Source organism: Pinus tabuliformis, chromosome 8 (assembly GCF_031772625.1).
Source record: "Pinus tabuliformis cultivar Carrire ecotype Pingquan chromosome 8, CPIR1, whole genome shotgun sequence".
NCBI classification, from domain to species: domain Eukaryota; kingdom Viridiplantae; phylum Streptophyta; class Pinopsida; order Pinales; family Pinaceae; genus Pinus; species Pinus tabuliformis.
The window spans coordinates 2,023,894,899-2,023,921,451 of record NC_142294.1 but is presented as its reverse complement, the minus strand read 5'-3'; the positions used below and the strand labels follow the sequence as shown (position 1 = coordinate 2,023,921,451).

The window sequence follows — 26,553 nt, the reverse complement described above, 5'->3', positions numbered from 1 at the left end:
AAAGAATGCTTTGTCCTCAAAGCATAAGTAACGACGGATGTTGTTGAAGAATGATTCATTCTCCCAGAAGGCGTCTTCTTCGGGTAAGTCCTTCCACTTGATCAGATATTCCAAGATGATCAAGGTCGCACATTTTAAAAGGTCTTGGATTAATCTCTCAAGTTCCGTTTTTTGGTGATGTGGATATTGGTATGGCTTGATGTTGACAGGGTCTGACCCTGCCTTGACTTCTATTGTATGCTCAATTTCCCTATTAGGCGGCATCTTCATAGGTAGGTCTTGAAATACTTTTTCATGCTTCTGAATCAAATCTTGTATCTCTGGTGACTCTTCTCTGGTCATATTTGCAGATAACATCTCTAACTGGTGACACTGTACTACATAAGAGGGTGCTCCTTTTCGACTTAGTTTCATCATCTGAGATGATGATACAACTTGATTTTCTGGTGCTTGGAATCCGTGTAACTTGTACTTCTGACCTCCCCATTTGAATTTTATAAATTGTACTTGATGGTTGGCGGCATAAGTATCTAAAGTTTGTAACCATTGGATACCTAAGACTACATCTACTCCTCCTAACGGTACCGTGAAGAATGGAGACTCTAGATTAAAGTCTTGAATCTGCAAATTGACCTTATGGCATTTCCCTACCTTTTCAATCTTCTTACCATTAGCTACCATCACTTTCATGTTTGGTAAGGGAAATGAAAAGATATTGAGTCTCTTTGCCACGGTTGCATCTAAAAAATTGTGTGTGCTTCCAGAGTCGACGAGAACCACTACGTTGTTCTTCTTTATGTGTCCTTTTAACTTTAAAGTCTGAGGTTGTGATATACCTGTCATAGCTGATAATGACACTTGTGGAATACTTCCATCATCTAGTTCTGGTGAGAATTCTGGGGCGTCTTCTATGTCTTCTATGTCATAATCTTCACTGTTTGAATCATTGGTTGCTTCACAATTATATAGGTTCTTTGGTTCTTTTCCTTTAGCACATCTATGTTTGGGGTCCCATTTCTCACCACAACGTTTACATTTACCCTCTTTTATCCTTTGCATTTCCACATTAGATTTTTCATCTTCACGACGATGTGGTGGAACATATCTTGTATTATTTGAGTCCACATACTGGGGTATCCTTCGTCTTGCATAAGATTTTTCCGCTGTTGACCAAAATATTGGTTCGGATTTCTTTTCGGCTATTTTTGCTTTTCGTCTTGCTACTTCTATAGATGTAATGTCATGCATCTCAAGTTCTGCTTGTAAGTGGGTTTTGAGTCCCGAGATGTATGACTGAATTAGACGAGATTCTGATAACCCAGGTACTCGTGTTACTAAGGTCTCCCATTCTTGAGTGTATTCATCCACACTTCCTTTTTGTCGTAATTTGATGAGTTTTGAAAAGAATTCTTCTTCCTTTACACCTTGGAATCTTTTGAAGAATGCATCTTTAAATTTTCTCCAGCTAATGACATGTGTTGTCTTTTTCCACCACATATACCAGTTATATGCTTCTCCTTCCATTTTCATGGATGCATGCCTGAGCTTTTCGTCATCGTCATTGATGTCATATATCTCAAAGTATTCTTCTGCTTTATTTATCCATGCAACATTGTTTTTTTCGTTTCCATCGAATTTAGGCATCTCGACTTTTGCCCGTCGCTGGTATGTTGCTACTGGTTGAGCGAAAAAAGGGTGTTGATTGGTAAAGTTATCCCAGAGTTGCTTGTTTGTAAAGGCTGTGTTACTCGCTTCTTGGTGGGGTGTCACTGATTTTTTTGGGGATTCAACTTTGTCATGAGAGTCTGTGGACTTAGTTGAATCTGACGAGATGTGTTCTTGATTCTCTTCACCTTCTTTTAGTAGTTGTTCGGGTGTACAATTCGACCTTTTACACAGACTTTTCAGCATTGTTAAGACCTCTCTGATCCCTACTTCTGTCTGGACATGGTAATTTTCCATCTTTATTTCTATTCGATTCGTCGTATCTTGAAGATTTTTGATTTTGTCTGCTTGCTTCCCAAGCTTGCTCTCGACTTCATTTAATCTTTTACTGACCTCGTCGTGGTTGTTATTTATCTTATGCTCTGCGTCCAACAACCTTTTTTGGAAATCCGCCATTGTCATTGTTGACATTGAGCGGGTTTGCGGAGGCGTGTATTTATTTGCCAGCTAAAATATTTTTCCTCCCCCTATTTTTTTTATTAGCTAAAATAATTTTAATACATATAAATTTTAATTAATGAAAATAAATTTAATTAATTAAATTAATATATATATATATATATATATATATATATATATATATATATAACTTTTTAATTAATTAAAATAAATTTAATTAATTAAATTATATATGTTATATATAATATATAATATAATTAAATGAAGTTATGAAATATATATATATATATATATATATATATAACATATATATGAATTAATAATATAACTATATAATATACGTATATATAAATAAATTATATATAATATATGTTATATAATATATAAATATTTAATATAAATATATGTTATAAATATATATATATATATCAGTGTTGCAAACATCTCGATAACATCCCGATTTTATCTCAAAATCACGATTTTTTGGCCTAGCCGATGTTTGCGATTTTTAAAGATATTTTTATGGTATCTTAATTTTGCCGATGTTTGCTGATTTTTTACCGATATTTTCCCGATTTTTATGATTTTTTGGTTTTCCGGACCCTTGCCGATTTTATCCCAATGCCGATGTTCGCAACATTGATATATATATGTTATAACTATATATGTTATAAATATATATATTGAAATGGAACGGCACAACGAATTTAAATGAAACGACACAATGAATTTAAATGAAACGGCACGCAGAGTCAACGACCACGATGTTTGACGGCAGACGTGGCCAGATAACGAGGGTTAGGTGTGGCGCTGCGGACATGAGTGGATGGGAACAGTAGTGACACGGTGTTGCGGACTGGACAGCAGACGAGAACAGCGGAAGGAGACGACGAGGGACAACGACAGGAATTTGCGGACGGATGGACACAGGGTGGATGACGCAGAATGGAACTGGACGGAGCCGAGAATACGCACGGGGTTGCAGCTGTAAGTGCAGTGGACAGGTAGCGCAGAACCCTGCTCTGATACCAGATGAAGCAGGAATTTCTTGGACAGCAGCAATATATGTATAAATAATTTATTAAAAGATGAAATTACAGATGATGATTCTTACAATTGCGGATGCCTGGCTTATATATTGCCATGGACACCCTTTGGGGAAAGGGCATGATCTTATGATCGTGCCCTTTCATCTAATTTAACTGAAAATTAAATAATAACCTAATCTAACTATTTTTTTACATAACAACTTCATTGTTAGTGTTGTCATAAGTTTCACAACCCTTATCATCGAAGGATATTAACATTTTTTGTTTAGCAATTTTTCAAATATAAGTTAAATTCTTTGACAGTCTTGGGACTGTTGCCCAAAGGTGTTTCCTAGTGGTTTTTTCCTTTGGCCTAGGAAAATGTATGAACCAACTTTTTAGTGTGACTTTGAGTTATTAAAGTCATATGCCTTTTTAGTCACTTTATGAGTTACAAAAAGTACATGATATTTTATTATATTAAAGTGACTTTATGAGAAAAAGGTACAAGTTACAAAAAGACATTAAAGTGACTAGGGAGGCTCATTAATAAAGGTGAGACATAAGAGGGGGTCAATCGGAGATTAGATCTTCACCCTTGATCAATGAGAGACATAAGAGGGGGTCAATGGGAGATTAGATCTTCACCCCTGATCAAGGAGAGCTGAGATCAAATCTCAGCCCTTGATTGTAGTGGAAAAGGCAAGAGGAGAACTCATTATTCATGTGCAAAGTTGGAGAAGAGAAGAGGAGAAGAGGAGAAGGCTGAGATAGCTAGAGTTTGCTGAAGGAGAGGGCATTTGCAGCAAGGATAACATACTCACATGCCCAAATTCCAAGGCTGGAAGAGAGGCACGCAAACTTAGGAGCAGCACTCATTTCCAGCGTGACCTTGAAGGAGCTCAGCACAGAATTTGATGCAGCCTCAGCACAGATTTCAAGGGCAGAAATTCTGATACTGAGGCATTCATTTCCAGGCAGAAAAAGTGCTGAACAGCAGTGTAAAAATCGAGGTCTGAGGCATACATTTTTAGGAGCTGAAGTACTGTCAGAGGGTGTGATTTTCAAGACAGAAAATCAGTCTGACAGTGCTGATCTGTGGCCCAAATTTTGAGGAGAAAATTCTGGGCAGTGGGCGCTGAAATTGACAGCATTTTTTTCTGAACAGTGGCACGATTTCTGAGCTCTGAAACTCTGGACAGTGGCATGCATTCCAAGGGCAGAAATTGCTGGATTGTGCACAAATTTCCAGGCAGAAGCACAAATTTCTATAATCTGGGCAGAATTCCAAAACGGGAGATAAGTATCTGTGTATTTAATTCTGTGTAAATTTATTTGAGATAAAAGCAAATAAAATTCCTCTTCCAACTGGTTTTCCCTTCAGGGTTTTTCCAGGGTTTGTGATTGACCAGAAATCAGTGTCCTCAATTCATGTGCATGTCTGTGAATTTCTTATCAGCTGAAAGTGAAAGTGAAAGACTAGTGGTACTCTTTTAGTGTTTCAGTTGAAATTTTATATTCATGTATAAGTCAACAATTAACTATGGGATGTGAGCATTAAACATGCTGTGTAAAACAAGCTGAAACATGGGTGGGCTACAGGACACAAAATTTTTCTACATGGTACCAGAGCACTTGTGAACCTACCGCTGATAAACAGTGACCAGCAAGCATAAACCAGCCTATATACGAGAGATCTGTGGTTGAGAGGGAGGTTAGTTGATCCAGGGCTGCGGGAGAGCGCCACACCCTCCACCCTCGAATCTGCTCCTGAAGCGTGCTCTGATCAGTAGTTCAGAAGCATGCTCTGATCAGTAGTGAATTTCAGAAGCATGCTCCCTAATTTTTTTTCGTTCCCTGCCATTTCAGTAGTTATAGAGGGAGTGATCGCTCCCTGTTGCTCCGGGAGCGACTTTTAAGTTCGGGGAGCGATATGGGAGCGATTGCTTCCGATCATTCACATGCCAAAAAAACCGCCCCCGCGGGAAAAAATGGCACGCAGTGTTTTTTCGAGGGAGAGGGAGGGGCCAAAAGAATAAAAGGCCTCCTCCCCTCCCATAATCTGTCATTTTCAGGAGATTGAGAGAGCAAATATGGCTTGAGGTGCTTGAGAGAGGAAGATTGAGAGGGTTTGAGCTTGAGGAGATTGCAAGGAAGATTGAAGGCTTCCATTTGAGAGACCTTGGGAAATTGAAGGCACCACCATTGGAGAGCCAAAGAGGGAGGGTCTAATCCCTTTTTTTTCCCATGTCGCATTTGTGTTTTTTATATGTTGAATGAAATATGTTCTCTTCTCCTACTCATTCCCAATTCCCATTCCTCCATTTTATTGAATTTGTAGGCAAGAAACTCAAACTTCACCAAACATGATGGGTATATGGCGTAGCCTTCTCTTTTTGGTTCCTTTTTTGTTATGATGGTGGTGGGAGTAGAAGAAAAAGAATTGATGAAGATGATGAAGAAGTGGGTAGTGTTGGATTAGGAAACCCTGGAGAAGAGGAGTATCAAGTGTCTGAGGGGGAGGAGGATAACGAGAGTGGAGATGATGATGGAAAGAAAACCAAGGTAGATCAAATCCCCTTGTGGAAATGTTACTAGGGTTTCAGGAGGGAAAAGGGGGTGGAACCACTAAATTTACATGCCCCCATTGCAAAATCACTTACACAGGTTCATATGCCCATGCCAAAAAACATCTTTGTGTGAAAATGGCATGGGATGGAACTAAGCAAATAGGAATCAAAACCTGTGTAAGTGTGTCAGCACAACAAAGAACCAAATATAGAAGGGAAGAGGAGGAAGCCCAATACAAATCTGAACGATCAAAGGCTGACTTTGAACATGACACAACTAGCCCACAATCACATAGAGTAAGAAGTCCATCAACATCCACCCATGGTACTGGATATAGAGGCACAGGCACATACATCTCTTTAAGGCACAGAACAATATCAAAATTCCTTGATCAAGGGTGTAGGGATGATGGGGATGCAAAATTTTTCCGATTTCTCTTTGCATGTAGGATACCATTCAATGTCCTTCGCTCACCTTATTGGCATGAAATGTTTCCACCATCAATGATACCCCTAAAAGATACAAGAGCCCTGGGTATGACAAAGCTAGAACTGCGGGACTTGATCGTGAAAAAGCCAAAATAACAAATGCTTTGGGTAAATTCACAAATGCTTGGAATGAATATGGCCTATCCATTGTATCTGATCGCTGGACAAATGTAAAAGGCAAACCATTGATAAATGTTCTTAGTGTATCTGCTACTGGTGCAACCTCCTTTCATCACATGATTGCTCAGAAAAGTTCAAGACCGCCATCAACATTGCACAACCATCAATTCAAACAATTGAAAGTATTGGGCCATATAATGTCATCCAAGTCATCACTGACAATGCTTCTAATTGTAAGGCAACGAGTGCAATCATTGAGGATAAATACCCCAACATATTTTGGTCTGGGTGTTTGGTTCACACAATGAACCTTTTGATGCATGGCATTATTAAGATCAAGGAACCTCAATATAGATGGATTGGTGAATTGTACGAGAGGCAAGAAAATGTAAAATTTATTAGCAATCATAGCAATACCCATGGGATTTTCCATATTACCTCACCTTTAGATGCCTTTTGAAGGTAAGAGAGTAATTGGCCAGCATGGTATCAAGTCCACAATGGTAGGTATTAAAGGGTAGGGATGCAACTGCAATTGACAGGGAAGGCTTTGAAGAGGTGGAGCACATTGCTCTTGATGGTTAGTTTTGGGCAAGTGTGAGGGACGTTTTGAAATACACCGAGCTCATTTATAACATGATTTGTTTTGCAAATACAAATGCAACGGTGATTGGGGAGGTGTATGAGCAGATGGATAACATGTTGGGGCAAATAAAATATATTGTCCAGTCGAATGATTCCATCTTTTATGATCATATTCACAAATAAGTGTGTGCACGGTGGGATAAACTTAATGTTCCACTACATATCTTGGCATATATCCTTATGCCAAAATACTACTTCCCACCTTGGTTGGGAAAACCTGCACTTGGGGGTGGGGTTAGGACCAAACCCCATATAGATCTAGAGGTACAAGTTCAGTATATGGCAACATTAGAGAAGCTAGTCCTTGACAGAGAGGAGTGTGCTAGATTGCATGGAGAATTAAGCAAATACTTCAGTCAAACTGAAGTGTTTGGTTCTTTGAATGCAATCGAAGATAGAGACAAAATGGATCCTGTCACATGGTGGAGCATGTATGGCTTTGGGGGACCTTTGGCAAAATTGGCCGTAAAAGTGCTTTCACAGGTTGTTTGTTAATGGTATTGGTTGCAAGTACAACTTTAGTGATGACAAATGTTATATATTGAATTTTGAAAGTTTGAAACTTTAAGATTGATGAAGCACGAGACTCGATATATTGTAACATGTATCTTGTGGACATGTGGTTGATGAAGATTATAACTTCTAGATTATGGATGTTATATGGTTTAATCCATGTTTCTATGCTTTTTATATCTAATTCCTCATTCTACCTGCTTTTGTTGCATATATGCATCAAATTATATAAAATATATACTATATAAAATACACTTCGATTCACTTTAGACCCAGGAGCTTTTGAAAATGTTGCTCCTTGCTCCCGCTTCTGTCCTCGCTTCCTGCTTCTGCTCCACTTTGGTTGCTCAGTTTCAGTGTTTAGAAGTTGTTGGTTGAGAGGGTCACATGGCTATTGGTTTAAGGGTGGAGGATAGATTGAGTGGGGCTAAAAATTTTGGTTCTTGGAAGGAGAGGATAGTCTTGTTGCTTGAGGAGTTTGAGTTGTGGGATATTGTAGAGAGTGCAGTACAACCACCCATTGATATTGTTCAGGTGGAGGAATTCAACAAGTGGAATGTGAAGGCTAAGAGGATCCTTCTAGATGCAGTGAAAGACCACCTTATACCTCATGTATCAAGGAAAAAGTTTGCCTATGAGATGTGGGAGCCCCTGATTACACTTTATCAAAGCATCAATGAGAGCAAGAAGATGGTGTTACGTGAGAAACTAAAACACCAAGATGACCAAGACTGACACATTAACCACATGCCTTACCAAGATCACACAGGTGAGAGATGAGTCGACTGTAGTGGGAGAGGTTATCCCTGATGACTAGTTGGTTAGGATGACACTGAGTGGTTTTCCCAAGAAGTGGGTTGGATTGATAGATGGCATTGCTACTAGAGAGCATCTTTCAAATTGGAGGAGTATGTGGGATGATTTCATGTCGGAGGAAACCAAGAGGAGTGCCAAGAGTGGCAACCAGCGTGGTGGGGCAGATTAGGAGGTGAATGTTTCCCTATTAGCTAAGGGCAAGAAGAAGGCCAAGAAGGGTTCTTCTAGAGGGGCCACGCATAAGGGAAAATAGAAGGAGAAGGAGAAGGACATGACCAAAGTGATATGTTTTGCTTGTCAGAAGATGGGTCAGTATGCCTTTCAGTGTCCCAATAAGAAGTGGAAGAAAAAGGTCATTGTGGCATCAACTGAGGTGGGTGAGTTTTCCACTAGATTTGACACAGAGTTTGCTTTAGTGGTGAGTCTTGCCACAATATTACATCTTCTAGTGTCTGGTTTGTAGACAATGGAGCTTCTTGCCATATGATTGGAGCCAGAGAATAGTTTACAAGTCTTATAGAGAGGGATATAGACTTGGAGGTGGTGCTTGGAGATAACTCTAAAGTCAGAGTAGTAGGTGTGGGGATTGTATCCTTTCGGAGGGAGTCATTACCATCCTTGAAAGTGACAGAGGTTTTGTTACCTTTATGTTCCAGGGTTGAGGAAGTATCTGATTTCAGTTTCTAATATTGAGAAGAGGGGATATGCAATGGTGTTCCGAGATGGACAGGTGCTCATGTATCCCAAGGGATCCAATATCACTTGGTAGAGTGATTGGAGTCCATAGTGGGAGACTTTACAGATTGATGTTTTAGCCTACCAGAGCCTTAGTGGCTACGACCAACCACAATGATTCAGGAGGACGACCCACTTGCACCATGGAGCATTCAAGATGCTGAGGGAGATGTGTGCAGGGGGTGTGCTTTGGGAAAGTACACCAGGGCTCCTTTCTTGAGAAGTGATAACAGGGTAGCAAGTATCCTTGATTTGATACACTTTGATGTATGTGTTGCTATGTCTTCTATATCATTGAGTGGATATGGCACTGTTACTTTCATTGATGACTACTCCAAGAAGACTTGGAGTTTCTGTATGAAGACCAAGGATTAGGTCTTCAAGAGGTTCCAAGAGTTTAAGGCTCTTTTGGAGAACCAAACAGGGAAGAAGATCAAGGTCTCGAGGACAAACAATGGGGGCGAGTATACCCGACGAGTATACCTCCAGTGAGATGGAGTTTTGTAGGAGAGTGGGCATCAAGAGAGAGTATACAATGCCATATAACTCCCAACAAAATGGGGTGGCAAAGGCCATAGTGGGGGTAGTGAGAGCCATGTTGCATGATCAAAGGCTACCTTTCTTTTTGTGGCTGAGGCTTGTAACACTGCAATGTATCTGCAAAACAATTGTCCCCATAATGTTCGGGAGTAAGACTTCCGATGAGGCTTCTTCTATGAAGAAACCTGAGATTGGGCACATTAGGATTTTTGGGTGCCTTACTTATTCAAATGTCCCTGAGGAGAAGAGAATAAAGCTGGAACCCACTGCAGAGAATGGCATCTTTGTGGGTTACAACTAGACTTCCAAGGCCTATCACATATATATTCCTGCCAAGAAGAAAGTTGTTTTGAGACGAGATGTGATGTTTGAGGAGGAGAGGCCTTGAGGAGGTCATGAGAGGCTGATCATGTAGAGCAACTGACTCCTCAACAAGGGAGCACACCACAGGTTTCAGGATCTACAGGTTCACTGAGGTCAAGATGATCACTGACTTCGGGGCTGATAGGATCACAAAGTTCAAGATCGTAGGGCACAGGTTCCCAAAGTACAGGTTCACCACAGAGTATACGGGCTTCCTCATCAAAGGCTCCAAGGGAGGAGATTCCCACACCAGTTCAGGAGGCTACTTTAGGGAAGAGGAAGCCAAGATGGCTTTGTGATACCTTGTAGGAAGTTGTGGAGTTAGTGGGGAAACCCAAGTGGTCAGTTAGGGAGAGTAGATCACCAGAGAGGTTGAGTGGCTATGTGGTTTGTGTTGTGGAGACTGAACTATCTAGATACGAGGAGGCAACGAGTTAGTTGATTTGGAGGGATGCCATGGTGGAGGATTATGCTTCCATCATGAAGAATGATGTGTGGGAGATAGTGCCAAGACCCAAGGGGAAGTTAGTGGTGACTTCCAGGTGGATTTACAAGATCAAACATGATGCATATGGCAACATGGAGAAGTTTAAAGCTCGATTTGTGGCACGAGGTTTCTCACAGGTGGAGGGGGTTGATTATGAGGAGACCGTCGCACCAGTGGTTTGATACACCTCGTAGTGATCTTCATAGCAACAAAAGTGGGTTGGAAGATTCACCAGAGGGATGTGAAGGTTGCCTTTCTCAATGGAGTCATATAGGAGGAGGTTTGCATTAAGCAACCGCAGGGCTTTGAGGTGGATGGGAGAGAGTCTCATGTGTGTAGGCTTAAGAAAACCCTATACGGTTTGAAGCAAGCACTGAGAGCATGGTACGAAAGGATTGATGCCTACTTGCAACAAATGGGTTTCTAGAAGAGTGATGGAGATCCAAACCTATATTCAATTATGGTTGGCGAGGATCCACTCGTTCTAGTCCTGTATGTGGATGATTTGTTTATTACAGGAGAGGAGAGACTCATAGAGCATCGCAAGAGAGATCTACCTTCAGAGTTTGACATGATTAATCTAGGACTACATATCTTCGCCCTTAGAGACATATTGAGGAGATTTTGTATGGATGATTGCAGACTGATGGCCACTCTGATGATTATGAACTAGAAGAAGCTAGATGCTTTTGATTCCAAGTTGGTAGATCCCACTTTATATCTTCCGCTGATCAGTTCGTTGATGTATTTGGTCAACATTAGGCCAAATATCTATTGCACAATCAACATGTTGAGTCAATTTATGATGGGGCACAAGAGGGTGCACTAGGTGGCTACAAAACATGTGTTACAGTCTACAGGGCACAATGGACTGTGGATTGACCTATATCTAGGGGGGGGATGGAGTTAGGTTGACAGGTTGTGCTAGTTATAGGAAAAGTACATCCTGATGCTGTTTCATGTTGGTTTGATAGTGGTGTCGCGTTCAACATGAAGCAGAGATCAGTGGCATTGAGTTCCATAGAGGCTAAGTACATTGCAACTAGTCAGGTCAGTTGCGAGGTCATTTGGCTTCACAAGATGTTGTGTGGCTTATTTGGTAAGACGTTGAGACCAACTACGATGTAGTGTGATAATCAGAGTTGTAGTAAACTCACAGAGAATCCGATATTTCGTGACTGGTCAAAGCATATTGAGATCAAGTACCACTTCATCCGGGATTGTGTTCAAAGAAGAGGAGTGAAGCTTGAGTACATTTCTACTAATGATTAGGTTGCATATATTCTCACCAAGTCATTGCCAAGGGGCAAGCATATCTATTTCAGGAACAAGATGGGAGTGGTGAGAAACACCTTCCTCGATAAGAGGGAGTGTTGAAAAAGGTACCAGGCTTGGAAATCGGATTCCTCCCCCAGGCCCCACGTGTTCCAAATCCAACGAATCGGATGTGATTCGGGCGGATTTGTGTCCGAAAATCGGGACACGTCGTGTTCGATCAAGACACTTAGAGTCCAAAACGTGTCTTGATTTTCAGACACGAATCCGGAAATCAAGAATGTGTGCAGCGTTTTAAAGGCATATTGCCCCATTCTATTTGCACATTCACTTGTTTAGTTTGTTGTGGGTGTTTGAGAGCAAAGAACAAAGGGTGTGGGAGCATTTTGAAGGAGATTCAAGCAACAAGTAAGTGTTAGAGCCTGTCAGATTTGATGATGGTGATACTATAGGGGGGGTCATCCACGCCAGCGGATGCAGAGATGACTTTGGATACAGAGGAGGAAGATGCAGCAAAGGAGAGCAGTGGTGACCATGATGATGAGGATAGTGACGCTGATTTTGATGATGACTATGAGGATTGATGACTCATGAATCATGAGCTACCTACTGCCTTGAGGCTTGTATACTTGTAGACTTGAAGTTGTAGTTGTTTTGTATTTGCTATTTCTATTTGCCATTGGCATTGCACTACCTATGTAAACAATAACACATTTTGATTTTGATGGCTTAGTGATAAAACCACAATATCTTTATCTTACCATCTTGTCTTTCTCCTGTTGGATCATTGATGAATTGAATATGTATTATAAATTTATAATTTATCATTTATCATTTATGTCACAATTGTATTTGTAATTTTGTATGCATAATGTTACTTTGTAAAACTTACATCTAGATGAAGATCTATGTTTGAATCAACGAATTTGTATCATGAATGAGAATTTGTGTAAGAAATATCTAATTATATATATATATATATATATATATCAATAAAATAATATATAACATATCCAAATGTGTCCTATTTCGGGGGGTCAACGTGTCCGTATCCGACACTCGAATCTCCGTATCCGTCAAATCCCAAATCCCTGTGTCAGGTGGCTTAGGTACCAAGGAGGTGTTTACTAGTGCTTTTTGACTTTGGCCTAGGCAAACATGTGATCCCACTTTTTAGTGTGACTTTATGAGTTACTAAAATCATGTGACTTTTTAGTCACTTTATGTGGTACAAAAAGGACATGGTACTTTACTATATTAAAGTGAATTTATGTTTTTAAAGTGACTTTGTGAGAAAAAAGTACAAGGTACAAAAAGGCCATAGTCAAAAATCACTTGCACAAATCAAGAAGACAAATGTAACAAAGTAGTGTATTAAAAAGTTAGAACAAGAGAAGGAATTCAAGAAGAACCTATGAGAAGCAAATGAAGAAAATTCTCACTTATGGAACCTTAATCAGAGATTGTTTGAACAAATTGGAAGGCTAATAGATGAGGAAATAGACAATCAAAACATGGAAAAAGTTGATAAATGAGTAAATGAAGAACTCTTAGCCCAAAAGATTCATAACCAAAACCCACTTGCACAAATTAAGAAGCTTAAGAATGAAAAGAAGTTGCAACAAGAAACACTAAAGCAACTTAATAGCTAAGAATCACTGATAAATAAAGATACAATGATTGATTATGTGGAAATAGAGAAGTCAACGGTTGTAAAAACTTAGACTCTGCAAAAAGAAACCAATATAGATACAAATGAAATCTTATCAAATAACATATAATCAAAATTATCAAAGGGCAAGGATTCCAAAATTAAGATGCAAGATACAAGGATGCCTTACCATCATCCAAATTATAAAAGCCATTGTATTATTCAACAAGCTAATCATAGAAGCCATTACCACATAGTTTTGCAGAAAATTGAATTAGAGTGGTTTGACCCTTTCACAATAAGACAATTTTCTTAATGTTTGGAAGATCATATCATCTTTTATTGTTAGCCACTATAGCTATAAGAACAGAGAATTGTCAGATTGGATCTCAAGCCAAAAAAATGAGATGGCATCACAAGCCAAAACAAATGATAAGTTTTTCCACAAATATGCTTTGAAGACAAAGCATTTCTAAAGGGGAAGACAATGTAATAAGCATATATATATATTAATGAAAGGACATGTCTTAACTAAAGGACATGACTTTTGGTGAAAAGACACCCGTTTAGGTATATATATGGGGCTCATTGTAATATCATCATTCTATCATCATCTATCGTATTTTATTCAATGTAATATTTTAATTTAAAAATGGATTTTTTTATTTTTTTTTAATATTATGCCATCTATTTTAGATATTTGTGATATGAAAGAAATTGTTTCGTTTCAACAGTAGTGTTTTGAGTTGACTAAATGCTCTTGAGGATTAGCAAACTCATAATTCGAAAGATATGGGAAGTGGAAAAAATGCCGCATAAGTCAAATGCCCCCTTGAACTTTGCAAAGATGTTGTGCTAAACGCACCCAATGGCAAGCAAATCCTACCAAGGTGCAAAACGTTCCAAATACTACATAAGCCATTTGTCTACCAAAATACTGCCCTGTGATGTGACAACAATTGTTAGGATATTCCGACACATAGGAAATAGTTAAGTATAACTTGGTCTAGTATAGAGTTAGGTAAAGTGTGTTTCTTTACTATGTACATTTTGTAACTTACAATCCGACGGTCACGATATGTAGTGATCCGACGGTTCATTCTCTCCTCGGTATTACCGACACTTGATCCGTGGCTTAACACCCGATTGGTCCATGATCTCTATTTAAAGAGCATGGAGGGTCATTTGTAGGTTAACCGTTCATGAGAGAAGCTTATGTAAATTTTTCATTCTTTTATTAATAAATTGCTTGAAGTGGCCGCGTTGGCTCAGGCCGTGGACTGTTTCCCTCTTTGAGGGTTTTAACCACGTCAAAATACTGGTGTATTGATCTATGATCTGCGTGTGAGCGGTGCCCTTTGGTGTTCTGTCTGAGAAACTTACCCTGTAAATTCCTACATGGTATCAGAGCTATTTGAGGGCCGCGTCCGTTGGTGATCCAAATCTGAAGCCGGTAGAACTGCATCCGACTGCCGTTTCCTATCTACTGTTTCTGACTACTTTCGGGCCGAGAGGACTGCTCTATTGTGTTGGGAGCATCTGTTCCAGTGAGGAACCCCTTTCGTTTCATACGAAAAGGTTTCCGGTAGCCCTAGCTACGTCATTTTTAAGATCTGGAGGTATACAGTGTTTATTTGCAGTTTACAGTTATTTTCTCTCTGTTTATTTCGGTTTCAGTTTATTTAGCTTTTTTTATTACCGGATCTATACCTTTCATTTCTGCGTATGCTCTTTGCCCCGCGACTCTGTGCGATCTGGGCAAATCAGAAACAGAAAGGAAGGATTTTTCTCATGCGTATGCTCTTTTCCGCTGCGCCTTAGTGTGATCTCGGAAAATCAGAAACATTGAGGAAAATATTTAGTTTTCGGCTAAAGCTAACTTCGAGCCGCAAGGTTCGTTTTTTTTGTATGTCTGTGTTGGGTTTTGTGTTTTTTTTGTTTTGTAGGGAAAAAGAGCTTTCTCAAAGCAAGCACGCAACCCAAAGCTTCAACCCCCCCCTCTCTCTCTCTCAAACTTTTTGTATAGCTCACTTGGTCCAAAGCTAATTTATGAGAGTAGAGGTCTTGAGTTCAAGTCTCCTTTTTGTGAGGACGGATTTTTCATTTCCGCACATTCCCACACTTCGTCGGCATCTTCATCAATTTTTTTTCAAAAAGCCATAACTTCTTCATCCGGAAGTCGTTTTCAGAACCGTTTTTTTTGAAATAGCCTAATTTTTCGAGATCTTTCCATTGGAACACTTAGTTTCAGCATCTATAGCTTCAGTTTCTGTTAAAATGGAAAGTCCATGCCAAGTTATTCTTGACAGCACCAACTACTTCCAATGGTGGTCCTACATTGTGGATTTACTTAGAAGTAAAGGTCTCTACAGAATAGCCACAGGCCAAGAAACCAAACTGAAAGATGAAGATAAGGTAGCTAAATGGGAAAATAGGCAAGATCAAGCACGTGGGTTGATAGGGATGTCTATTTCTCCAGATCTTAGATTCCATATTGCAGAACTTGATGCTCCTGATGAAGCAATGAAACAGATTACTAAAGTCTTTGGAATTAAAAATGAACTTAGAGCCCATCAACTTGAAAATGAGTTGCTTACATTGGACCCTAATAATTTTTCTTGCATTGAAGATTTTTTGTCCAAGTTCAAGACCCTTAGACTTCTCTTGGAAGGTGTTAAGGTTAAGAAAGAAGATAGTAACCTTATATATTCCATTCTTACTAAGTTGGGACCAGCCTACTCTGTGTTCGTTTCCACCTTCCATTCTACAAGAGAAGCCTTCATTTCTCAAGGACAAGACTACAAGTCCCCTTCCTTTGATTCTTTTTGTGATTCTTTAATAAGAGAACAAGAAAAACTCTTACACCTTGGTCTTCTTAATCTTGGAAACTCTTCGAAGAAAGCGTTAGCCGCCCAGCAGCAACCAAATCCAAAGAATTCTAAGAAGTTGTATCCTAAAAGGAATGGTCCTAAACCAAACAAGGGTCCTAAGCAATTTCAGCCTCAAAATGAAAAATCATTTCAACAAAATGATAAGACAAATAAAAACAAAGGGAAGAAGACTGATAGACATTGCAACTTTTGTAATCGAGATGGCCACGTAGAATCCAAATGCTTTAAGAAGATGGAAGCCTTGGAAGCAGCAATGAAGAAGCATAATATCCATTTGGAGCACTCTTCAACTTCAACTTCATCTTCAGGAATGACACTTTCTGCATGTGGTTTTCAAGCATCTCGGTCTGGCTATGCACTAAATGTATCTTCTTCTTCTCATTCTCATGAGTGGCTCATTGATTCTGGAGCTTCTTATCACATGGACAAAAACAAAGCCATGTTTTCTTCTTTAAATGATTGTAACACCAAAAATATATATGTTGGTGATGATAGATCTCTTAGTGTTGTAGGGACTGGAACTGTTCATATAGACAATGGTCAATTTAATGATGTATTATGTGTTCCAACCTTATCCTGCAACCTTCTATTTGTATATCAGATAACTCATTCAGGTGAAGGTAAAATCGTTGAATTTTCACCTCACGATGTTGTAATTAAGGACCTAAGAGATCCTAGACAGATTTTAGCTACTGGCATTGCTGATGATTCTACAAGGTTGTATAAGTTTCACAAGTTTGGGTCATCAAATCTTCCCTCAGTATTTGTTGCTCATAATGATGAAGTGAGCAAACTTTGCATGAGCGATTTGGTCACTTAAACTATCGCTCTCTTCAGAATCTATGTAAAGAAAATATGGTGACAGGTCTTCCAATGGTATCTTGCAGAGATGGTGTTTGTTCCGGATGTGTACTCGGAAAACATCATCGGGACAGTTTTGAAAAACGTGCCTCTTGGCACGACTCAGCCCCTTTACAGCTTGTGCATAGTGATTTATGTGGTCCACTTCCAGTTGTTTCCTTCTCTGGCTACAAGTATTTCTTAACTTTCATTGATGATTTCTCCAGACGCACTTGGGTATACTTCTTAAAACTCAAGAGTGAAGTATTTAACATGTTCTTGGCCTTTAAGGCCTTTGTTGAAAAACAATCTGGACATCAAATTCTTAAGCTAAGATCTGATAATGGCGGAGAATATGTTAAAAACAACTTCATCAACTTTTGCACTGAGCATGGAATTCAAATGCAACATACTGTTCCATATACTCCACAAAAAAATGGTGTAGCTAAAAGGAAGAATCGCACCTTAAAGGAAATGGCTAATTGTATGCTTCAATCTAAAGGACTTAGTCTTAATTATTGGGCAGAAGCAATTAACTGTGCAAATTACATAATAAATTGCACTCCTACTAAGGTTTTAAAGAATATCACTCCAGAAGAAGCATGGAGCTCAATTAAACCAGATGTAAGTCACTTTCGTGTTTTTGGAAGTGAAGCATGGGCCCATATTCCAGATGAGAAACATAAAGCTTTAGAACCTAAGAGTGAAAAATGTATTTTTGTTGGATATTCTGAAGATGTCAAAGGATATAGACTTATTCCACTTAAGTCCAAAAATGTTATCATTAGAAGAGATGTAAAGTTTGCTGAAAATATATCGGCCTGCGAGCCTAGTTCGGCGGATGTGCCACCTCTTCCTATCTCTTCTACTTTTGAAAATATTTCTTCTTCAGATGATGAAAGCGAGGATGAAAATCCTTCCCCACCTTCTTAGGATCCTCCTTCAGCTCCTCAGCTTCCAAAATGGGTCTGTGCTACTCGGGATGCAGCAGGTGATCTTGTCGGTGATCCTACAGATCAACGACGTACACGTTCTCAGTTTGATAGAGCCTCTTCTTTACTGGCTCAAGCTTCAGTGAATTATGATCCTGACACCTTTGCAGAAGCTTCAGGCCATCCAGATTGGGAAGCAGCTATGAATGAAGAATATCATTCATTTTTGGCAAATGATACATGGGATCTTGTTCCTCTACCAAAGGGACGAAAACTTGTTAGATGCAAATGGGTTTACAGAACCAAGTATGGACCAGATGGGAAAGTTGATAAACATAAAGCTCGTCTTGTTGCTAAGGGTTTTTCACAAGTTGAAGGCATTGACTATACTGAAACCTTCTCCCCTGTTGCCAAAATGAACTCTATCTGCCTTGTTCTTTCCCTTGCTGCCTCTTTCAAATGGGAAGTCCATCAGATGGATGTTAAATCCGCCTTCTTGCATGGGTACTTGCATGAAGAAATCTATATGGAACAACCTATTGGCTTTATACAAACAGACTCCAGCCTTGTATGTCGGCTTAAGAAATCCCTTTATGGTCTCAAGCAAGCTCCTCGAGCTTGGTATGCCAAAATGGATAACTTTCTTTTAGAAAATGGCTTTTCTAGGTGTCATTCTGACAATACTGTCTACACCAAGAAAGTGGGCAAGTATCTTATCATTCTTGTTCTTTATGTTGATGATCTTATCCTGACTGGTAGTGATCCCAACCTTATAAACCATGTGAAGTCTAGCCTTAAACAATCAAGCTTAGGCCCCCATCATCTTTCGACATATTGCAGATATGCTATGGAACCAAGGGAAGACCTTTCTCACCACTAGTGCTTCGACCACAAGTATGCGCTCAAGATTTGCTCTAGCCTCTGAAACTAGGCCTTGCTAGAGTACCAACATGACATAATATATGTGAGAGACCTAGAGAATATGTCCAACTGCTTCAACTTCAAGGGGAGGTCCTTATGATGCCAAAAATGTAGCTTACTTTGCAACCTTGAGAGACACCAATCTGACATGGCTATTGTTGACAGCCCAACCCTGAAAAGGAAATAGCCAACTATAAATTTGAGATTAATGTGAGACCAGGGGCAGTAATCCACTTAAGCAGTGTATGGAACCTCATGTGTGGCCGAAAAAGTTCCTTGGCAGGTCATCCGTACCTTGAAATTCTCCTTTGGTGATTGTGTTCATTGGTTATAAAGCTTCATGGCTTGGTCCATATGGTCTTAACCTTAAAAATTTGCAAATTGATCCATGGTTTTTGCTGATTTGAAACCCTTTTGGCTCTTTGATGTGTTGCATTGGCAATCCCTTGATCTATCTCTATGGGCAACAATCCCTAGGTCTTGATGCTCACATATTCCATGGTTTTAAACGAACTCTGATACCATGTCATTATAACACAAAATTTGATCTCATAAAGAAAACAAAGATGACAGAAAGAGCTCTTTGTATTGCATTGATTAAACAAGAAGTGAAAGCAATCTTGTACGGGTTGTTGATTTCTGGTAGCATCGGATGTGCTCTAAGTCTTAAATTTTGCAGGGAGGCTTGGGCACATGTATTCCAAAGAACCCATAAAGTGTTTTGGGAAATTCCACCCGGAAACAGTTTTATTAAAATAATTAATTATTTTTAGTGGGACCCTAAGTCTAAACTTAGGAAATTAAACTAATTAAGGGGTATTATTCTAACTGTGGGTGTAACTTCCAGAAGAAGACAACGATAAAACAGAAATGATCTTAGCCATTGATTAGCTTCTAATCTCGGCCGTTGAATGTCAACGAGAAGATTATTTAAGGAGGCTTGAGGGTCATTTGGAAGAAACGCCGAGAGAGATCAAGAAGATTGAATTTCTTAGAGAGGGCAGCGCAACAATTGCTAGAGGAGTGATTGAAGTGATCTTTTGCAGTGAGGGGAAGAGATAGTATCTGGAAGAAGTGAGTTTTACTGGGCCGGAGAGTACAAGGCAGAGAGGGCAGAATGATGTCCACAAAGAGGCAAATGTTGGCCCACACAGACTTGACATAGTGGCAGGGCAAGCCTTAGAGGGAGATCAAATTCCTGCTGAGGAAATCAAATTTCAGAAACTGCGATCCGAGGTGTGAGACCGGGAGGCAAAAATTCGGAATTTCTAGCCAACATAGGGTCCGAAGGAGGAGCAACATGATTCACAGCAGGGGTGACGCAGAGACCGCAGGAGGCTTACGCAGTTTTGCGCAGAGGCCACACAGAGGGGACGTAGAGGCTCCAGTCCAGCGTGATCAGACTCAGATTCTTCCAATGACAAGGTGAGAGCATCTCACTATTTGTTTTGTCCAATTTCTCTTTGTATCGGATTGCTAGTTGAGCATCTAAGGAATTGTACTCAAATTTATTACTGCATAATAATAAAACCCTCAGATCTGCTGCACTGGTTTTCTCACATTGGGTTTTTCTGGGGACATTTGTCCAAAAATAACAGTGTTATTGTGTTGTATTTTCTTTCTTGCTCAGTTTCTTATTTCCGCACTATATTTAATTAAGTGAAGGCTGCAGCGTATGTATTTCGATGTTTGCCGCAGGAAACTGCAAGTAATTTGTTTAAAGGAATTTAACAAATAGGAGAAATATCATCAATTGCTGCAGTAGGGATTCCGGTTTAGGAATTTTCACAAGGGTTACATGCTAGTTGAGTCAAACCACTTTATGAATGTGGGATAGATTGAGAGACACACTAAACTGTAATAAAATATAAAATTGTAATATAACCTAAAGTCAAAATGGCTTTATAAATGCCGGTCTAATACCCAATGACCATTATTATGATCTTGAAATTTACTTTAACATTTTCTGCCCTAGGTTTTATCTATTCTGTTGGATGTAATTTTGAGTCCCATTGACCTGTTTTGGTCATTCTTGGACATTAATATGTTTTTTCTGTTCCTTTGGTGTATGCTTTATGTAGTGATCTGTGCCAAGTGTTCTCTATTTTTTTGATAATCTACCATAAACTGGGGTTCTGACATGCTGTGGCACCAAACTTAAGCTCGAGAAGTCTGTTTAAGTGATTGAAATCTTGCCATCTTCTAAACAATTTTGACAGATTGATTTTGGAGGGTGTGTCTGAATTCTGAGTGCACTTGTACAACTTTGGGGACTATTAATTTGTTGGATTGATTCAAAACAGTACATTAGGGAGGATATGCTACGGAAGCACATCCTCAACTATAACAGGCAATTTTTTTTCGAACACATGCATTACGTTGATTATCTGCCCGTTCCTACCTCACAGATATACTTGCAACTGTTCAGCTGTACATGCAATTTAGTGCTTTTGTATCCTGACCTCTGGACTATTCTGTTGGTTTGCATATCCTTTTATCAATTGAAAGATACAGGTATAAATGAAAAAATGAGAAAGATATGGAGTATCTGCAGTAAAAATGGTGGGCAATAGCATCTTTGAGTAATCCAAGATTGCTTACATGAATTTTTCATAGCACTTGTAGTGCTGTTTACTCCAACTGGACCAAGAAAATAAAGAAGAAACAATCTGATTTTCTTTTATTAGAATTAGGGCTTTTCCTATTAATTTTTAGTTTACGCTAGGATTCTCACTTTACAGGGAAAGGAACCATTATTCCATATCAAATTCAGTGAGCAATGCAATACAGAACAAATTAATGTCTTCGATTTTTTATTTTTATTTTGGTGTTGCAAGTACTAGAGTGGGAGAAATTTTAGGTGTGTTCTAATTTCTGATTAAATTTTACATTTGGCAGAAGAGTAGAGAAGCGACAGATCCACTCAAATTTGAAGGGCAGTGGAGTACATATTGACCCCATAAATCATTTTTGAGTTTGAAAGATGTGTCATATGAAGCATTGGAGAGAATAAGAGGATATTAATGTTCAGCTTAATGTAAAAAAATATCAATCCTTATGTTTATGCTCTAGATGAACATGTCTGTTGGATTTCTAATAATCATTATCGTTTGCTGTTATATGTCTATTTTCCACGTTTTCTGTGCTATCTAAAAGTTTGTCTCAGGCAGTGTACTGCATAATGAGCTCATAGATTGTTTTGGAATTTGAAAGATGTGTCCTATAAGGTATTGGGGAAAATCGGAAATATTATGGTTTAAGAAAAAAATATAGCATCTTTGAGTAATCCAAGATTGCTTACATGACTTTTTCGTAGCACTTGTAGTGCTGTTTAGTCCAACTGGACCAAGAAAATAAAGAAGAAACAACCTGATTCTTTTATTAGAATTAGGGCTTTTCCTATTAATTTTTAGCTTACGCTGGCATTCTCACTGTACAGGGAAAGGAACCAGTATTCCATATCAAATTCAGTGAGCAATGCAAAATACAGAACAAATTAATGACTTAGATTTTTTTTTTAGTTTATTGTATAATATTTTTAAATTTAATTCCGGTGTTACAAGTACTAGAGTGGGAGAAATTTTAGGGTTATCTAATGTCTGATTAAATTTTACATTTGGCAGAAGAGTAGAGAAGTGACGGATCCATTCAAATTTGAAGGGCAGTGGAGCACATAATGAGCTCATAAATCTTTTTTGAATTTGAAAGATGTGTCATATGAAGCATTGGAGAAAATAAGAGGATATTAATGTTCAACTTAATGTAAAATAAATATCAATCATTATGTTAACGCTCTAGTCGTATGAACATGTCTGTTGGATCTCCTATAATAATTATCGTGTGCTGTTATATGTCTATTCTCCACGTTTTCTGTGCTATCTGGAAATTTGTCTCGAGGCAGTGTACTGCAATTTGGAATTTGGAATGAGCTCATAGATTGTTTTGGAATTTGAAAGATATGTCATATAAGGTATTGGAGAAAATAAGAAATATTATGGTTTAAGAAAAAATATCAATCCTTATGTTTACGCTCCTCTAGTATGATTATACCTGTTGGATTTTTTTATCACAAGTATTGTGTGCTGTTATATGTTTATTCTTAAAGGTTTTGTGCCATCTTAAATTTATCTGTCTGTTGTGGACATGCTTTATCTCTTAAAAATATCCTTCTAAAGTAATATCAAATGACTTTATTAAGGAGCATTAGGAGGTATTAGAAACACCAGTTATAATTAAACATTTTAACTTGAAACCCACTCTCGTCTCTCTTGGGATATAAATGTTAAGCTGTTGTATCAATTAATAACAGTTTGTTGCCTCCTTTTCTGTTTTCTCAGATACGTGGCTCTGAATATGCTAATGAAGGCAATCACTGTAGATTTTCAAGCAGTACAGAGGCATCGAACAACCATCGTAGAATGTGTCAAGGTGTTGTGATCTTATATTCATGCTTTTTCTTTTATGTGTGCATGAAGATTATATACTCAAACTAAGAGAAGATACTGCAAAAGCTGTACATGGTTTCACTATTCAGTATAAATTATTTCCATGTGGATGGATGATTTCAGAATACAAACTACCAAGTTTTCTTTTTTTGTTCCTGATTCAAGAGCAAATTTCTATTTATGATGGATTGATGGTCATTTCTTTTGCTTCTGTACAGAGATTGTAGTACTGGTTGGTTAGTTGAATAAATTATTTTCATGTGGATGAAGGCTTTGAGAATATGAAATACCAAGTTTTCTTTAGTTTTGGATTAATGGGATATTTCTATTTTTTATGGATTTATGATCATTCTGCTTCTGTACACTTGATTTGGATGTTTCTTTTGGCAGGTTAGTTATGATTTGGATGTTTCTTTTGGGAATCTGTAAACTTGTAGACGTCCTTCAGGGTGAATAATCTAGTTTGCTGGTGCTGCAATGTTGCCATGCATGGGGTACTACAGGCTGGCTACGTAATGTTAGCATAACTAGTGATGTGGGTCACTATCAGCAGAGCACACAACAAAATTAGTTCCGATAGGTTGCCATGCAGCTATCAGCATTCGGAATATGCAATTCCAAGTTTTGTTTAGTCTTATAGCTGAGCAGAAAGTTCTCATTGATTAAAGGCTGTACATTTTGTTCTATGAAAACCATTATACTGTTGATTGTTCTGTTTTGCAGGCATTATACTGCTGATAGGAAGTTTGTGATTTGCATACATATTTTGGGCATTTACCACAACATAAATGCCTTTGAATACGCATAATCTAAGCTAATCACGCTGCAAACTTTGCACACACAAGGGAATAAGATAAGATGATATAATTTTACTAATGTTCAGTGAATGACCACAGATTTAGGTCAACGGGAATGGAGAATATAACGAGCATGAATACAATGTGGGACTGCAAGCGTAGCTCCTAAAGGATGCCTAAAATAACATAAAGAAAGAAGCAAACCTACAGTAATACAGCCTGAAAACACATGTATATAATTGTGACAAAGGTACGTTGATACAAAATACATATGCTAAGTGTTTATCCAAGAGAGTGGGCAACTCAAGAGACTGTCAGGAGAGAAATAGTGAGAGAGAGAGATCAGACGATGAAGCTAATCATGTCAAGGTCTCCTGGGTCTGATGGATGAAGGTGAGGGGGATGAACTGGGCACTGGTTCACTGTTGGAGTCCTCTAGAACCATCCGGGGGGGGGGGAGGAGCCCGGGGTGCGGGGGTGGGGGGTAGCAGTGGGATATACCCTAGCATCTGAGGTCAAACGAAATAAACTCTGGATAGATTTTGGCTACTCCTCTGGATCTGGGAGGTAATCTGACAGGTGTGAGTGACAATGAAAAGGAGATGTGATTGTTAAATATAACATTAGCATGGTGTAAATATTGATCTAGATAGCTGCAGCCAAATGCAAGGTAAAGGTTTAAAAATTGTGGGTATATTGATCTTGCCAGGACTGCAAAGGAATACCAGATATACTGTAAATCATTGAGAACAATACCAGTAACAACAGCTATTTGCTTAAAATGGATTCCATGGCTGTTGATTAGTGGTTGCAAACAAAGAAATGCCTGATGAATGATTCTAAATTTTGTATTTATGTGGAATTTAATGGAGAGTAGGTTGATTTGGATGGCATTCAATCTATTCTATTATGATATGTCATTAACTTTTGTTAGATTTCCTGCATGCCTAGCACTTGACACTTAATTCGTAATAGAAAAAAAATTGATCTACTAATTTAAATGCGCAGCTAGATTCCTTACACAATCAATTTCAGCGGAAGCAAATATATTGATCTCAATCACAATGACACAAATAGATTCTGCCCAATCAAATCAGTTCATCATTAACAATGTTTTAGAACCTACTTGGGCTCATGTCTTGGGATAATGGCCCAACTGAGGAAATACAAAATAAAAACTAAACTTGGATCTGATCCAATAGATTTGCCCTAGATCAATGCTTGATCATCTTTGCAGATTTAGATCTCCATCCTCTATGCACTCCTTCGGACCCGACACTCTGGAGTATTGCACTCTTCTTAAGGGTAGTGTCACTGTATAGAGTATCTTCTCCCTTTCCCTAGCATTTCTTTTATAACTTTACATTGGGAAAAATCCCTGTTACCTCCCACCAATGGGTGACTCCTATAGGAGAAATTTTCTCCTGGATTCGCCTTCAGACGGTAGCCAACAACCCCTTGCAGCCACCTGATAGCTCGATGTGCTACTATTCTCTGCCACCTATGCCAGCCATTGTGTACCCTTGCTCATCTGTTATGATCGTATGTTTGAAAGTGAGCCATCCAACTTGGAAGGGCTTTGGCTGTACTCCAATGTTCCACCAAGTCTCCGGGACGGGGAGACACGGGTGCGGGGAGACGCACAAGGGGGACGTGTGGGAGTGCCCTCAAATTTTAGGGAAATTTAGGGGGGACGGGGGGACGTCGGGGTATATATTTTTTTTTCCTTTTTAATATATATATATATATATATATATTCAAATTCATATTCAATAATGAAAGCATAAATAGAATGATACATACATAATTAAATTAAATAATGAAAGACATTGATCCATACTCATCATCCTTACTAATACATACATGATTCATCCATAAACCATGAGATTTAATAATGAAATACTCTGATCCATATTCAGTATTCATGATTCACCATTCTCGAATCTACATTGATTTAAAAATTAAATTCATCATTCATCATTCTAGATTCTAAATTGATTTAAAATTAAAATTCATCATTTATCATTCTAAAATCTAATTAGTACTAAGCAAAATAGACTATAATAGATATTGAAATCTAAAGGCTGGAATAGTAAATTGATATAACTAAAACTCAAAAACAATAGAGTGATGAGTCTAAAAGTCACTCTAAAGTACACAGAGGGCTTGGTGCTCTTGATTAAATACTAATTCCATACCCTTGTATATGACAAAATGCAATGGAAACATTGCACTCCATCGAATCCTGAATTCCTGAAAAATTGATCTAAAGACTGGAATAGTAAATTGATATAATTAAAACTCAAAAACAATGGAGTGATGAGTCTAAAAGTCACTCTAAAGTACACAGAGGGCTTGGTGCTCTTGATTA

At 38.6% G+C, this 26,553-nt stretch overlaps 1 protein-coding gene across 1 annotated transcript in view; it reads left to right on the top strand.

Moving 5' to 3' along the window:
* The window catches only part of LOC149244546 (AP-1 complex subunit gamma-2-like), a 221,621-nt gene that overhangs the window by 21,238 nt on the left and 173,830 nt on the right, over window positions 1-26,553 (top strand). Inside the window, exon 6 of the mRNA XM_089374886.1 lies at window positions 23,278-23,368. Within this exon, the coding sequence (XP_089231012.1) occupies window positions 23,278-23,368 (91 nt within the window). The remainder of the gene's footprint in view (window positions 1-23,277; window positions 23,369-26,553) is intronic.